Here is a 14,782-nt window from a genome sequence, read left to right on the forward strand (position 1 = left end):
GTGTGTGTGTGTGTGTGTGTGTGTGTGTGTGTGTGTGTGTGTGTGTGTGTGTGTGTGTGATGAGGCATTACATACCCCCCCCCAACAACACCCTTCCGCGAAGGTGACCGTTCATCCCCGATACCCGAGCTAAGCCTTCTCTCGCCCCTCCCAAGGTGACCTCCACACCCCCGCCGCCTCCTTCCTCCTCTCCCACTGCCGCACACCTATCCCGCCACGAGGTCTGCCGGGCTGCGTGGCGGTGTCTCGTGGTGTGTGAGCGAGACGGCGGCTGAGTCAGCGAGTGCCTGCCGCTTGCTAATGCTGCGGTAGGCACGCGGGCATGTCACTACTGCCACTGTAGCTACCACTGCCACCATTACGAGATTATAAGCACGGCAATCGGATTAATGAATTGAGTGAGTGTGTGTGTGTGTGTGTGTGTATTATCTCTAACGTTTTGGAAAGGTGTGCTTTATACGGTCATATTTAACCGTTATAAAGATGAAATCAGTGGAAATTCTATTGTTTATTTCAGTAATATAAGTCAAGTATTGGTGGTAGTTCATAATTGAGGAGCAGATTTTATTGTGGTTTCTTAGTGATATTTCAACTGATACTTCTTTGGACTGCAGTACTTTACGTTTTATGATTTCTTTTTATTTTCTGGTTCTTATATATAGACTGTGACTGTGATATATCTAATACATGTATGTAACCTTAGTATGATGTGCAATTATCTTAACTTTCAATCATTTTAACTTTTATTTTGTAAATACTTTTTAACATAATTTTTATATACTTTTACTCAACTTATATTGTACGGAGCTCTGGCCAAAGCAAATTTCAATTTGTAAGCTTATTATGCTGCATCTTGACAATAAAGTTATCTATCTATCTATCTATCTATCTTATTGTGTGTGTGTGTGTGTGTGTGTGTGTGTGTGTGTGTGTGTGTGTGTGTGTGTGTGTGTAAACCTGGTCAATAAAGTATAACTACAACTGCTATTGCTACTACTACTACTATTGTTGGTGGTGGTGCTACTATTGTGTGTGTGTGTGTGTGTGTGTGTGTGTGTGTGTGTGTGTGTGTGTGTGTGTGTGTGTGTGTGTGTGTGTGTGTGTGTGTGTGTGTAGGGTGAACAATACGTGGAGGTGTAAGATTTGAAATGTATACACGTGGTGCTGGCTGCGGTCACGTGATGCGGGGATGAGTGACACTCGCTTTTCAGACAATATTCTGAAACACTTCTGCGCCGCATCTCCACTAATTTCAAAAGGCTCTTGTTGAAATTGTATGGGTTTTTAACTGTTTTTACAGTTCTAATGACATACTAACAAGACTTCTACATTATTAACAGGAGAAACATTTTCTGTGGCCTTTGAAAATAGTCATTGTGAAACTATACGAATTTTTAAGGGTGTTTTTATAGTTCTACTGGCAGACTGACAAGATTTCTATATTATTAACAAGAAAACACTCTTGAGAGGCCGACTAGTCATCATGTGACCCTTGAAAATAGTCACAGCGTGAGAGAGAAGTTTTTCAGAATACAGACCATTGCCTCACCTGATGAGAAGGTTGCGTCACACTAGCTGCAGCATCCTTTGGTTTCCGTTTGTCTGCAATGATTATCCCATGAGCCAGATGAAGCAGCAAACTCATTCTCCCATTAAAAGAAAAGTAAAAATGAAATAATCGATCATTTTCTAATCGCAGAAGCTGATACAGATGTACAAGTCATGATGTCCATGTTCTGAAACGTTCTACTCTCTCACCACGACCGTTTTCGAAGGTAAGGGAGATGGTTAGCGGGATTCTCAAGAGTGTTTCTCCAGTTTATAATGTAGAAATTTTGATAATCTGTCACCTCAATCACAAAAGCGGCCTTAAAAATCAGTGTCACCACCATTACTATTTTTGAATGCTAAAAAGATAATTCGCAGAATTCACAAGTGTTTCTTCTGTTAGTAATGTATAAATCTTGTCACTAGAACCATATGAACATCCTTAAAAACCCGTGTAACTTTACCTATGTAGAGCCACTGGAAAGTATTCGAGCTGTGTCATAAAAGTGTCTCCGAATATGGTCATAAGTGTCAGGAACACGTTAGGAATTTTACCTGCATTCTCTCAATTTCCTTAAGTTTTGGTATTCTATTATTTCGTCTCCTTTCGAAACGCCAAAGAAAAGTAAAACATTTTCAACTTCGTAAGGATACCAGTCGTTGACTCTCAACAAACGGAATAAGAGAAATGTTGAGAACTCAATGATTTATCTCTTGTCGAAGTACCAAAGAAAACTGCTAAAATATTTCGGCATACATATTTAAAGGTCTATTATTTTCGACACACAAGACAACAGCAATGAATGATGGGCCTTTCATTACGGTATCTGACATTTAACATTTGTACCCACTAAGATCATAATTCAGAAACACTCCTGCGCCGCACCTCCACTTCATTAAAAAGCCTCTAGTTGAAGCTACACGTGGTTAGTGGTTCTAAAGATAAACGAACCAGATTTCTACTGAATTAGCATGAAAAAAATTCTCTTGAGAACCCGGCTAATCATCTCTGTGACCTTTGAAAATAATTGTGGTGAGAGAGCAGAGTGTTTCTGAAAAGGGGATCCTGCTTGCTGTTCACAGTGATGCCTTGGCCTTTGCGCCGGTGCTACACACACACACACACACACACACACACACACACACACACACACACACACACAGAAAGCCCTTGTTTTCTTAAAATATTCACAGAGAAGTTATTTGCGTACAGGGCACAGCAACTCGTAACAAAGCTCTGTACTTCGCATTGTTTGTGCAGATGCCTTGTTAATCACACACACACACACACACACACACACACACACACACACACACCACACACACACACACACACACACACACACACACACACACACACACACACACACACACACAAACAGTTTTAATTATAATAATCATCACCAACAGTAGAATAAGTAGTAATAGTAGTTAGTATTATTATCATTTCTGTTGTTATTGTTGTTGTTGTTCTTGACGTTGTTTAGTAGTAGTAGTAGTAGTAGTAGTAGTAGTAGTAGTAGTAGTAGTAGTAGTAGTAGTAGTAGTAGCAGCAGCAGCAGCAGCAGCAGCAGCAGCAGCAGCAGCAGCAGCAGCAGCAGCAGGAGGAGGAGGAGGAGGAGGAGGAGGAGGAGGAGGAGGAGGAGGAGGAGGAGGAGGAGGAGGAGGAGGAGTAGTAGTAGTAGTAGTAGTAGTAGTAGTAGTAACAGCAGCAGCAGCAGCAGCGGTAGTAGTAGTAGTAGTAGTAGTAGTAGTAGTAGTAGTAGTAGTAGTAGTAGTAGTAGTAGTAGTAGTAGTAACAGCAGCAGCAGCAGCAGCGGTAGTAGTAGTAGTAGTAGTAGTAGTAGTAGTAGTAGTAGTAGTAGTAGTAGTAGTAGTAGTAGTAGTAGTAGTAGTAGTGGTGGTGGTGGTGGATGTTATTGTTGCTTCACTGATACAAGGAGAAACTGAAGACGGTCTGATCTCAAGAGGCTCTACGCACACTTTGGCACAGGGCTAGCTGGGGCTCAAGGAGTAGTGGGGAGGTGGCTGAGAGGTGCCAGGCGGCAGCGTCAAGGGAAGTGTTGTAGCGTGAATATGGAGTAAAAAATAAATAAATGAATAAATAAATATAAATAAAACATAGTAAAGACTGTCAAATAAAATAAGAATAGAAATGATGACACCGAAGAAATCTAGGTAGAAAGAAAGGTGAGGGAGCTGAAGTGAGTTATCATTTAGGTATTATCAGGAGGAAGGTAAAGTGGAGAGACAGGAGTGAAAGAGAAAGGTGAAGTGAAGCGAATGTCAGCGGATCATCGGATTGGGATGAATAAAACAGAGATAGAAGTGGAAGAGGAAAATAAAGTGAAGAAGTGAAGAGCAGGTTACAAACATCACCAGAAAACAAAGTAAAGTCAAGAAGTAAAGTGGAAGAAGTTACGTGCATCACCAGGAAACAAGATAAAGAAGTTAACGCGGATGAGCAGAAAACAAGGTGAAGCGAAGCAACGAAGAGGAAAAGTTGCACGGATCACTAGAAAACAAGTGAAGGAGTGGAGTAAAGAAGTTCAAGAGTCTCTTAAGAGATGGGGAAGATGTAGTAGGTATGTGGATAAGTAAAAGAGGAAGAGATGTGCAGAAGTAAAAGAACGGGAGATATGGAGGAATAAAAGGAGATAAGTAAAAAATTATAAGTTATCAGTCTCTTAAAAGATGAAATACAATGAAGATATGACGAAGTTAAGAATATCACACAGGAAGGAGAGAGGGGTGAGAATCCTGGCAGTAACAGCATGCAAGTGGCGGGGTGGGGGCATGAGGCGTGTCATCAGGCCGTGTGTGCAGGCGAAGCGGTATGCGTGCACTGAAAGAAACGCCAGCAGCTAAACAGGTCAGTATTTTGTAGTACTGATATTGTCCTCTAGAGCATATTGTGTATATATCTGTTTATTTGTTTATTTCTCAATTGTTATTTATTTATTAATTTATTTTACTTCATTTTATTTATTTATCATCGTGTGTGTGTGTGTGTGTGTGTGTGTGTGTGTGTTTACTCTATTGCTGGCATTGCCAAGTGTGCTTGTAGTGAAGGAAAGAAAAATATAAAAAAAAAAGTAAAATAATAATAATAATAATAATAATGATAATAATAATAATAATAATAATAATAATAATAATAATAATAATAATAATAATAATAATATTATTATTATTATTATTATTATTAGTAGTAGTAGTAGTAGTAGTAGTAGTAGTAGTAGTAGTATATGAATAAAATAAAAATTCGTAAAATATTCAAAGATGAAAAAGTTACTGTAAAGTGATTAAATTTTCCTTCATCATAATTTACCTCTCTCTCTCTCTCTCTCTCTCTCTCTCTCTCTCTCTCTCTCTAGGCAACCCAAACGAGGAGAGAGTCGTTAGTCGTAGCTCTGTGGCAACCCACATGACCACACGCACCTGCCCACCCCAAGCGCGCGCGCGCACACACACACACACACACACACACACACACACACACACACACACACACACACACACACACACACACACACACCGAAACAGCTGTTTTGTCATTCCATAATTTCTGTAAACGTTTTCTGATTTCCCCCTCCCCTTGTCCTCTTCCACCACCACCTCCTCCTCCTCCTCCTCCTCCTCCTCCTTCTCCTCCTCCTCCTCTTCCTCCTCCTCCTCCCCGTCAGTTGCCAGGGCACACACAGGAAATCCTTAGATATTCAAATGTTCCTGCCCCCTACCCCCTCCTCTCTCTCTCTCTCTCTCTCTCTCTCTCTCTCTCTCTCTCTCTCTCTCTCTCTCTCTCTCTCTCTCTCTCTCTCTCTCTCTCTCACTGTAAGATAATTAAATTTTCCTACTTCTCAATTTACCCTCTCTCTCTCTCTCTCTCTCTCTCTCTCTCTCTCTCTCTCTCTCTCTCTCTCTCTCTCTCGTGTGTGTGGATGGGTGTGCGCGCGCGCGCGCCTTGAAAACTGTAAAGTACATCAAAGTTCACACACACACACACACACACACACACACACACACACACATGTTAAGTATTTCCCCACCCCCTATGTACATTTTCAGTTTGTTAACTGCCTAAATAATAAACCGTTTATATTTCAGTTTGTTAACTGCCTAAATAATAAACCGTTTATTATTATTATTATTATTATTACACACACACACACACACACACACACACACACATTCCAGTGAAAGCTCTTGTTAAAATGTTACTGCTTATTCAATGAACGATGAAGAAACATTCTATTTCAACATTTTTTCTAATTTGCTCACCTAAACTTCCTACTTTCCTCCTATTCAGTTATATTCTGTCCACCTCCGTTATGCAAGAGTTAATAAGTATTTTCAATCTTTCATTCCTTTCACTGGTAAACTCTGAAACTCCCCTGCCTGTTTCTATATTTTCCCTCACCAATGACTTGAATTCTTTCAAGAGGGAGGTTTCAAGACACCTCTCCAATTTGGGTAATCATTTTGGCTCTTTTTGGCGACTAGTAGCTTAATAAGCCTTTTTCTAAATTTTGTAGAGAGGTGTCAGGACACTTCTCTGATAACAGTTTTGGCCCTTTTCTTTGGCGACTAACGAGATACCTTGGTGTTTGTTTTTTTCAAGGTTTAGTAGCTCTTGGCTAGTACCCATCTTACGTAAAAAGAAGGAAGCAGTAACCATCCGTTGATGAAATAATGGTCTAGCAGTAATTATCCCATCAGAAAGTAAGAAAAATGAAAAATTAAGGTGAATTAACCATGACAAACTGGTTTTAACTTTCCGACCCCTATGCCAGTGCTCCTCTTACATGAATGAGATAAATGTAATACACAAAAATCTTCACCATCCTGCTTGACAGACTTCACTACGCAAAATAAACCTAATGCAAACAAAACAAACAGTTCGAATACAGTGTCATGAAGAAAGGGAAGTGGTTGAAAGGTCAAGCGTATGAATATGGAAGATCTCCTGTTGATATTGGAGGGAATGACGAGAGGCAACGCTACTTCACAGGGCTTAGGAACTAATGAATCTATGCGACAAGGAGTGGTGAGGAGAGGAAAGGACAACGATTGAAAAATTAAATGAGAGAGAGAGAGAGAGAGAGAGAGAGAGAGAGAGAGAGAGAGAGAGAGGAGAGAGAGAGAGAGAGAGAGAGAGAGAGAGAGAGAGAGAGAGAGAGAGAGAGAGAGTGGCGGTACATACAAAGCCAATGATTACCAAAGGGTGACTGACAAAGAGGAAGAAGAAACAGAAGGGAGAAAAGGGGAGACGAAGGAAAAACTATGGGAGAGAGGAAGGGGGGGGGAAATTTATACTGAATAGAATACACGTGGCTTACACACACACACACACACACACACACACACACACACACACACACACACACACACACACATACACTATTTCCCTTGTAGATTAGACTTAGCTTTAAGATAAGTGTTAAGTATTTCCCCACCCCCTCTGTACATTTTCAGTTTGTTAACTGCTTGAAGAATAAACTGTTTATTATTATTATTATTATTACATAGACAATGAAAATTGTGAAAATAAAGATGAAAAAGAGGAGACTGATGATAAAACATGAATACTGTACTGTGTGTGTGTGTGTGTGTGTGTGTGTGTGTGTGTGTGTGTGTGTGTGTGTGTGTGTGTGTGTGTGTGTGTGTGTGTGTGTGTGTGTGTGTGTGTGTGTTAACCACCATCATCGTCGCATTGTCGGCAGCAGCAGCAGCAGCAGCAGCTGCTGCTATCTATCTATCTATCTATCTATCTATCTATCTATCTATCTATCTATCTATCTATCTATCTATCTATCTATCTATCTATATATATATATATATATATATATATATATATATATATATATATATATATATATATATATATATATATATATATATATATATATAATAAACAAAACATCCACACAAAACACCTCCTGTCTGGGTCTGGACACCTCCACCGTCCTTGGCCAACACGTTAAGTCCACGAGTTAAGGCCGGGAGGCGCCGCACACCCAGAGATGGCAAGCAGAGAGGCTGAGAACTTGGGTCCGTATTCTGCAACACTTCTGCGCCAAACTTCCACTATTTTCAAAAGGCTCTTGTTAAAGCTACACGCCACTATAACTTTAGTGGCGTTCCTCAGGGTTCCAGTCTTGGGAACAATTCTCTTCATATTATATAATTAACGATATCAATGAAGGGGTCCGCAGTAAATTATCAAAGTTTGCGGACGATATAAAAATTGCTAACAACGAGGATCCTGAAAACAACAGAAGCACTACTATCACTAATAGCAGCCGCAGCAGCAGCAGCAGCAGCTGTAGTAGTAGTAGTAGTAGTAGTAGTAGTAGTAGTAGTAGTAGTAGTAGTAGTAGTAGTAGTAGTAGTAGTAGTAGTAGTAGTAGCAGTAGTAGTAGCAACAGTAGTAGTAGTTGAAACAAAAGTAGCAAACAAGGCTGGCAATCACTGGAGAGAGAGAGAGAGAGAGAGAGAGAGAGAGAGAGAGAGAGAGAGAGAGAGAGAGAGAGAGAGAGAGAGAGAGAGAGAGAGAGAGAGAGAGAGAGAGAGAGGGGGGGGGGGGGGGAGACAGGCAGGTGCTTAGGAACGAGCGATGACAGACAGACACACACGCGGGGCTCGAACAAAACTTATTCTACGTTTGCAGCATAAATCATGTTTCGTGGATCAGGTGGTGAATGTAAGCCAGTTTTTAAAATAAGGGAGGCACACCGCAGCCACACACTAACACACAACCAATTATCCGGGAGGTGCTAAGACTGTATTTGATTTATTTTTAATCCTTTCCTGTTTTGTTCATCGTTTATACACACCTCGACCCGTGTTCAGAAATGCTTTGTTCCTTCACCACGACTATTTTCAAAGGCCACACAGATCATCAGCCGGGTTCTGAAGAGTGTTTCTCCTGTTAATACTGTAATACAGAAATCTTGTTCATCTTTTACTAGAACCATAAAAACACCCTTAAAAATCTTTGTAACTTCAACTGAAGTTCATCTCACCTCACCTCACCCAACCTCCCTCCTTTGCCTTCCCATTCTCATCCCGGACGTACCCTCACAATCCCTTCTTTTCCGCAGATTCTCTCTCTCTCTCTCTCTCTCTCTCTCTCTCTCTCTCTCTCTCTCTCTCTCTCTCTCTCTCTCTCTCTCTCTCTCTCTCTCTCTCTCTCTCTCCGTTCCTCGTTTCATTTCACTCTCCCATAAATTTCTCACTTCTTCCTCCTTCCTTTCATCTCTCCCTTCCTTCATGGCTTTCATTCTCTGCTTTTCTTCTTTATTCTCACTGGCTTTCCTTTCTCTCTCTGCAACAATACGAGAGTCAAAAGGGTTCTGAATGCTGCAAAGTGAACTACTACAACATTAAGTGAGCACAAGGATAGCAGAGTAATCAGTGTGACAACTTGGAGTGCCTCTTTGTTCGTAACACAGCAACAAACAAAGCCAGCAAGAGCACCTGTGTCGGGACGAGGCTGCTCACTACTGACGATGCGGCTTCAAGACCAAACAGCAACCGCCAAAGTCAATGGAGGATGTGACTGACAAGGTGCATGAGAGGAGTGGGCCGTAGCCTGAGGGCGAGATCAGTGCTTGGACGAAATAAAGAAGCAGAAACAATAATGTCGAAGACCAGAATTACGCTACAGCCTATGAACTAGTCATCTAATTGCCGTGATTCTATAATGCACTATCTTTTTGCATTTCTTATGATCAAAGAGGCACTTGTGGGTTCAAGGGAACGCGTTGAGTTAAACAAACCGCATAACTTGTATCATTTACATATAATTATATTTACAAGATCATACACGACTTCCAACAATTGCACACAACATTCTGTGCATTACCAGCCTGGCAGGAAAGACACCAAAATGCCCCAACACCTCAGTGTCGCATGCATCGCATCACATTACAGTGCAGGGAGGAGAGACAACAAAACCAGGAGTGTTGTGCTGGAGCCAGCCAGCAACCGCAGAACCCTGCCAACAAGACTCCTATGAAGAACACTGTGGCCCGGCGCTCCCGTACCGGTGCGGCCCCCCAAGACTCGAAGACCCAAGGCGTGATCCTGGTGAAGCTGAGATGCACGCCGCTGAGACTGACGTCACCTATCGTCTCTTGAAGGCTGATGGGTGGGGCACTGAAGGAGTGGACGAAGGCAACGTTTCCCACTGCTGCCACCTGATTGGCCAAGCTGGTTATGCACTTTAGAGCCTGCGGAAGAACCATGAAGGTGTGCAGGTGCCGCTTGCAGAGGACGAGACGCAGCACCCTTGTGAAATTCAAGAATGACTTGGGCGCCGCCGCATTCATAATATTACGAGACGCCTTTACCTGACCGAGACAGTTCCAGGCGGTGAGGCACAACTGTCGTGGGCCCCCGCGCTGCTGCTCCGCCAAACAACCCCGCGGCAAGGGCACCTGCCAGGAGAAAGCAGCGTATGCACGGGCTGCCCACCGGGCTGAAGACACCACGGGGAATGCTGGCCTGTCTGGGGCATCGCGGCAAGCCGTCTGTCCGCTGAGCGTCTCCAAGAAAACAGAGGTGACCCCTCAACAAGAGTCAACTCCGGTCATTCACTAAGTATAGCTAGCTTACTGGAATGTTTTACTCCTCCTTCTCCCTCACTCTTTCACTCAAGTCTTGTTCTCTATGACTCTTCAGCACACCTCGTTAACTACATCTCCACTGCCGCACAATCATTCCCCTCTGCCTCTGCCCTTCAAGAAATACAAGCTGCTCTCGTCTCTTTATAACAAACCCAACTATTTCTACTTTCGTATGTTGAGTACAACATATTTCTTTCTCCCATGGCCAGGTGATTATAGTATTCGATGCGCAGTTAAGCACCTGTACAGTACCAAGCAAAGGCAAGTGATTTTCTTGTTTTGTTGAATGTAATGAGAAAAATGTTTGCAGGATATGTTTACTAATATCAATCACTACTTTGTATGTATCAATCACTACTTGTATCTAGTATTGCGCATCGAATACTAGAATCGCCTGGCCATGAGAGAAAATACATACATGAAATTACCCTCACGCGAGCAAGTAGTGATAATATTAGTAAACATATCCTGCAAACATATTTTTCTCATTACATTCAACAAAACAAGAAAATCACTGCGGTTTTATGGAAATAATCCTAACCTAGTCATTTCGATTGATTTTTTATTTTTTATTTTTTTTATTTTGGGGCAAAAATATAATGCTTTTTTTTTTAAATCATGATCTTCACAATGAGGGGATTAGCAATGAAATCAATTAACTAAGTTAATCTAAAACCACCCCAAACTTAACCTAACGTAACCCTCGGATGAAAACGCTAATGCTACTTTGATATCATCCAGTCACTAACTGATCTATTTCTAAGCAGCAACTAGTACGTAGATCAGGCTGCGATCATTCGCTCCACTGAATGGATTAAGCATACTTATCAACATACGGCAAAGAGAACGGCAACGACAACGCTACCAGGTGGCTCTCTGGAATGAATATGAAGGCTGGGAAAGAACTACACTGACACTGAGACGAGGAATATATAGGACGTTATCCTGAAACACTTCTGCACCTCACCACGACATTCAAAGAGGCTCTAGTTAAAGTTAAAAACAGATTTTTATATCAACAGGAGAAACACTCTTGAGAACCCAGCTAATCATCTTTGTGGCCTTTGAGAATAGTCGTGGTGAAAGAGCAAAGCGTTTTTGAATACAGCACTATAAATACAATATGCCTCGTTGGTGGTGGCAGTAGTAGTACATAAGTAGTAGAAGTGATGATGGTGGTGGTGACGGTGGTAGTACAGAAATAGTATCAGAAATGGTGGTAGTGGCAGTAGTCATGGTGGTGGAAGAAGGTAATAACGGTAGTGACGGTAGAAACGGTAAACACACACACACACACACACACACACACACACACACACACACACACACGCATACCTTCCATGGCGGCACGTGAGGCGATGAACGGGCGGCCCAACGGGAAAGACAGGCAGACAGACGACGGCCAACTACTGACACTACAGAGCACGAGATGAGGGACAGAAGAGGGAGGAGGAGAGAAGGGAGAAGCGATGCACTCCGCAGGCGATCCACTATTTGAGGACGGGAGAGAAAGTCCTTTCCTCCTTCCCTCTCTCTCTCTCCGTCTGTCTTGCCTTCCGTTCACCTCCGGGTTGGTACGTAGGGGAGAAACTCTCTTTCCAGACAAACCAAAGTATTCTAATTATTGTCAACAAAAAAAACACTTTCCGCACTCAAATGGCTCCTTCACAGCACAGCCTCCATGCTCTCAACACCACGTTTTCAAGGGACCGCCAACACCACTGCCTTGATACTCTCTACAGACTCGTGTTATCGTGGCGGGAGCGTGGAGCGGCAAACCTCTACACCAATACGCGTCTCCAGGGGAACTGACTGTCCGGCTAGGCGCGAGCGGCCAGTCACGCCGCGAGTGTGTGTGTGACGTGAGTGAACACCAATGATGGTGGTGGTGGTGAACGGGGAAGGGGAGGAAGGTTAATTTTGGTGTACATACCATGGAGGTATAATATATGGAGGTATAACCATAGCTCCATGGTATTTACGCACGCATTGACTGTGGTGATAATGCTCTCTCTCTCTCTCTCTCTCTCTCTCTCTCTCTCTCTCTCTCTCTCTCTCTCTCTCTCCTCTTCATCGCATGACGCAAATAAACACTTCACACACAAGAATGCCTAAGAGAGAGAGAGAGAGAGAGAGAGAGAGAGAGAGAGAGAGAGAGAGAGAGAGAGAGAGAGAGAGAGAGAGAGAGAGAGAGAGAGAGAGAGAGAGAGAGAGAGAGAGAGAGAGAGACTTACTAATTAATTATGACATCACGAGATGTATTGCATAATTTCCGCCAACGTACAGTGGGTATACACCCACGACACATACACACACACTAATGTGGCTGCACGTGCGGACTGCGAAGGGGTTGTGGCGTAGGGGAGATACAGGCTTCGTCTCCGGAATCTCATTATGGAACTGCCTGCCTGCTCCTCCTGCTGCAGCTAATGATGATGATGCTATTAGTATTAGTACTACTACTACTACTACTACTACTTCTACTACAACTGCTGCTACTACTACTCCTACTGCTATTGTTATTAGTGTTACTGCTGCGGTTGTTTCTGCTGCTGCTACTTCTACTGCTGATGCTACTGCTACTACTAATGCAGCTTTTACAACAATAACAATAACAACAACAACAACAACTACTACTACTACTACTACTACTACTACTACTACTACTACTACTACTACTACTGCTGCTGCTGCTGCTGCTGCTGCTACTACTACTACTACCACTACTACTATCAATAATAATAATAATATTAATAATAATAATAATAATAATAATAATAATAATAATAGTAATAATAATAATAATAATAATAATAATAATAATAATAATAATAATAATAATAATAATTATCATAAAAATAACAGTAACTATTATTATTATTATTACTATCATTATTATTATTATTACTACTACCATCATCATCATCATCACTATTATTATATTACCATCATTATAATATTTTTTTTTATTCCTTGCCTTGCCTCCTCGAGGCACAAAGAAACAACCAAACAAGAGAAGAAAAATTCAAACATACTTTCACTTAAGGACCACTGATAAGATTAATTAAGAAAGAGGTCAAAATAATCAACAATAACAATGACGACGACGACGACGATAACAACAACAACAACAAACAACAACAACAATCACCACAACCATCACTGCCGCCGCCGCCGCCGCCGCCGCCGCCGCCACCACCACCACAACAACAAAAACAACAACACTGAATGAAAGAAAATAAAAACTCACTATAAACTGGATAGGACTAAGAGATTCCAGCGATGCCTTCCCTTTTCTGCCTATTCCCCTGAATTAAATTTTCTACATATTCCCCTGAATTAAATAACTGATAGCCCTTACCTTCCCTCTACTTATCTGTACCACACCTGTTCCACACCTACTTCCCTTACTTTCTCGCCTCTGTTGGTTTTGGACTCTCTCTCTCTCTCTCTCTCTCTCTCTCTCTCTCTCTCTCTCTCTCTCTCTCTCTCCTCTCTCTCTCTCTCTCTCTCTCCCTCTCTCTCTCTCTCTCTCCAGCAGATCTCAGCGACTGCAGTCCAAATTCATGACAACGATGCCCTAAATAACATAGACGAGTTAAAATGTGTCGATAAACTTAAATTAGCAAGTCACCCGGCCTTGACATTACCCCCCCCCTCACCGCCTTACATCTTAAAAAAAGCTACATATAAATTAGTTAAACCTCTGACTTTATTGTTCAATAAATCCTGGAGTCTAGTACAATACCTGATGAGTGGAAGCTCGCTAACGTAACTACGATTGCAAAAAAAAAAAAAAAAAAAAAAAAGGCAGTAAATATTTATCTTGAAATTACCGCCCAATTACTGGTATGCGAAATGCTAGACGCCACAAATAGGAAGGCAAACTTGTTAATCACTTAGAAGAAAACAACATACTTAAAAATACTCACAACACAGCTCCAGCAATAAACGCTCTTAATTAACGAATCTCTTAGACTTCTGTGATATTTTGAACCAGTATTACTGAAGTAATGCGGTAGATATAATACAACTTGATTTTCAAATGCCATTCGACAAAGTCCATCACAATAGTTTACTGATTAAACTAAAATCTAATGGTAACCAAAGCGGTATGCTGAAACTGGTAGGAAAACTGGCTGAGCAACCGTAAACAAAGAGTATTAACAAATGGAAAACATCCAAGTGGACTAACGCAACCAATGGGGCGCCACAGGTGTTAGTTTTAGGACCTGCTCACTTCTCTGATTATATAAACGACGTAGATGAGGGGTGCTACCGGTATAATATCGAAGTTTGCTGATGAAGCCTAAGGAACAAATCATACGAAGAAGCGACTTAAGAGAATTAATTTCTATTAACGCAAACAAGACTAAGAGACGACTTAATATAAGTGTTTAAGATCATCAAAAACACTGATAACACGGACTGCAGTAAGTATTTCACGGTAGCCTTTTCAAATTACACGATAGGAAACGATTGCAAAATTGTTGGGAAATCCCTCAGCTTTCATGAATCAGAGATTTTTTTCCATCGAGTTGTTAATCTGTGGAACGGGTTTCCTCGAGACTTGATAGACTGCAGCACCGTACAAACTTTTAAAT

The 14,782-nt window shown here is 41.7% G+C and overlaps 1 protein-coding gene across 3 annotated transcripts in view; it reads right to left on the reverse strand.

The window, feature by feature from the left end:
* The window catches only part of LOC135110184 (3-hydroxy-3-methylglutaryl-coenzyme A reductase-like), a 154,675-nt gene that overhangs the window by 83,043 nt on the left and 56,850 nt on the right, over window positions 1-14,782 (reverse strand). The window contains exon 1 of one of the 3 annotated variants that reach the window (XM_064022211.1): window positions 11,514-12,182. The exons of the other annotated variants lie outside the window; for them this stretch is intronic. Coding sequence (XP_063878281.1) covers window positions 11,514-11,520 — 7 coding nt within the window. The 5' untranslated portion in view covers window positions 11,521-12,182. Of the gene's footprint in view, window positions 1-11,513; window positions 12,183-14,782 lie in introns of those variants that run through there. 3 annotated transcript variants of the gene reach the window in all.

This window comes from Scylla paramamosain, chromosome 20 (assembly GCF_035594125.1).
Source record: "Scylla paramamosain isolate STU-SP2022 chromosome 20, ASM3559412v1, whole genome shotgun sequence".
NCBI lineage: Eukaryota > Metazoa > Arthropoda > Malacostraca > Decapoda > Portunidae > Scylla > Scylla paramamosain.